Source organism: Apium graveolens, chromosome 7 (genome assembly GCF_009905375.1).
Source record: "Apium graveolens cultivar Ventura chromosome 7, ASM990537v1, whole genome shotgun sequence".
Taxonomy (NCBI): Eukaryota; Viridiplantae; Streptophyta; class Magnoliopsida; order Apiales; family Apiaceae; genus Apium; species Apium graveolens.
In genome coordinates this window covers 204,161,103-204,163,719 of record NC_133653.1, presented here as the reverse complement: position 1 = coordinate 204,163,719, position 2,617 = coordinate 204,161,103, and the positions used below count along the sequence as shown (strand labels likewise).

Sequence of the window (2,617 nt, the reverse complement as noted above, 5' to 3'; positions counted from 1 at the left end):
CCGGGAGCCGATTTCAGGGAATAGCAGCTCTTCCTCCAAAGCTGGCTCAGATGAAGAATGTGAAGAAGAGGAGGATGAGAAGGAGGATGAGGTCGCTCGGGGAGAGGGGATCGAAGAGGAGGAGGATTCTTCAGATGATTGACTGTGATAGCCTTGCATGGTTTTAGATGCCACTTGTGGCTTTTTATTCAGAACTTTTTTTTTATTTGAACTTTTATGTTCTGTAACCTAACTGTCACTTGGGACTAATTTACGATCCTTCGGGATCTTATCCATGCATTGTTTGGTTTGATTTCATACTTGTCTATTATTTTCGGCATTTGGTCCTTCAAAACTTGCATTCTTTAGTTGCTTGTACTTCAATAAATTGGTAGACAAGATGATACAAACAAACTTTCAAAAATAGATAATATCTTTGAAAAATGGGTTCAGCCCTTACATAAGATGGTTTCATCAACCTTATTTATATATCTACTACTAAGTACTAGAAACATGTTATGAACGTCCTAGATATAATAAACCTTTAGGTTTGAAGCGTGCCAAACGTGGGGCACTTCATCACCGTTCAAGGTCTCTAACTTGTAGGATCCTCGTCCTAATGTCTTCTTGACCTTATAAGGCCCTTCCCAGTTAGGGGCTAGTTTTTCTCTCTCCCCGACTCCCGACACCTCAAACTTCCTTAAGACCGGGTCTCCCTGTTGAAAGAACCTTTCCTTAACCCTTCTATCATAATAGAGGGAGGCCCTTTGTTGAGGCTCTACATTGCGGGCGTTAACCTCATCTCTGACCTCATCAATGAGATCGAGAACGAGCCCCATGCTTTCTTCATTGGTTTCTGGTTCATAAGCTTCGACCCTAGGTGATCCATGGGTGATTTTTAGAGTTACTACAGTTTCGGCTCCATAAGGCAGCATGAATGGGGTAGCTTCAGTCATCACTTTGCAGGTGGTATGATACGCCCAAAGTATAGGAAATAGCTCATCTATCCAAGTGTTCCTCGTTGGTGTGCAACTGAGGTAAAGCGAAGCTTCATACTGTTATCATCACAATATTTCTTGAACTCTATATTATCAAATTATCGCCCATTATCCATGATAAGGATGCGTGGGATACCAAACCGGCATATCACATTTTCCCAGAAAAATTGGGTAATTTGCTTGATGGTTATCTTTGTGAGTGCCTCAGCTTCAATCCACTTTGTGAAGTTGTCTATGGCTACCACAATTAACTTCCTATGTCCCGAAAATAGGGTAATTTGCTTGATGGTTATCTTTGTGAGTGCCTTAGCCTCAATCCACTTTGTGAAGTTGTCTATGGCTACCACAATTAACTTCCTATGTCCCGATGCCATAGGAAATGGACCAAGTTTATCCATTCCCAACATTGCAAAATGGATGGGTGTGCTGATGGATGCATCTCTGGGGGCTGTCGTACTATCAGAGCATGCATCTGGCATCTATCGCATTTCTTTACATAACCCTTTGCATCGGCTAACATCGTTGGCCAGTAGAACCTTAATCGAGTTATCTTGTGAGTGAGAGCCCTGCCTCCCAAGTATTGTGCACAAATCCTCTCATGGGCTTCCTTAAGCGCCTCCACTGCTTCAAGAGGTCTCAAGCACTTCAAGTACGGAATAACGAAAGACCTTTTGTAAAGAAGGCCTTCAATCAATGAATATCTCAATGCTCTCACCGACAACATACATGCCTCCTGGGCATCATCAGGGAGCCATCCAGTCTCAAGGTGAGATTTGATTGAATTTATCAAACAACTCGCCAAACCAATCGGTGCTTTGAAATTTGTGACATGTATAGTATGGGTCTTCAAGATCTGAAAGTAGATACTTCTCGGGTAGTTCTTGATTTCAGACGAGGAGAACTTAGAAAGGGCATCGACCGTTGTGTTCTCCTCTCTCGGAACATGTTCAGCGTACTATTTATCAAAATGAGTCAGTATTCCCTTTACGACTCTCAGGTACTTGGCCATGGTATCATCCTTGGCCTTAAACTCTCCATTGACTTGAGCAACCATGGGCCTCCAATCTCAACAAATCTTAAGGTTTTTGGCCTCACAGCTCTAGACAAGCCTAAGCCGGCTATCAAAGCTTTGTATTCAGCTTCGTTGTTTGTAGTTGGGAAGTCCAACTTCAAAGCATACTCATTCACTAACCCTTCGGGGCTTTGCAAGACTAGGACTGCACCAGTAGATTTTATAGTGGATGCTCCGTCAAAACAGAGAACCCGATACTCTTTCAGAGTCACACCTTCATCTTTCTATTTATCTTCTCCTTCTGGAGTTACTATCTCTTGCCCCTGACTTTTTGGTCGTCAATGGTGCATTCGACCACAAACTATGCTAAGGCCTGAGCCTCGATGGTTGTTCAAGGCTTATATTTGATGTCAATTTCACCTAACTCAATTGCCCATTTTATGAGTCTGCCACTTACCTTCGGGCTGTGAAGAATGTTCCTCAAAAGTTGGTATGTCAGGACTTCGATCTTGTGGGCCTGGAAGTATGGTCTCAACTTTCTCGAAGCTATGATTAAGGAAAGCGTAAACTTCTCAGTAGTGGAATAGTTTAATTCCGCTCAGTGGAGTACTTTACTCATATAGTAGAT

General features: G+C 42.6%; 1 protein-coding gene across 1 annotated transcript; it reads right to left on the bottom strand.

Annotated features, from left to right (window-relative positions):
• Positions 1-506: 506 nt before the first annotated feature.
• On the bottom strand, positions 507-1,456 carry LOC141674392 (uncharacterized). The gene is made up of 2 exons (XM_074481100.1): positions 1,119-1,456; positions 507-1,011 (listed from the first exon to the last, which is right to left on the bottom strand). The coding sequence occupies exons 1-2, from the start codon at positions 1,454-1,456 to the stop codon at positions 507-509; spliced, it is 843 nt and encodes a 280-aa protein (XP_074337201.1).
• Between the last annotated feature and the right edge of the window lie 1,161 nt (positions 1,457-2,617).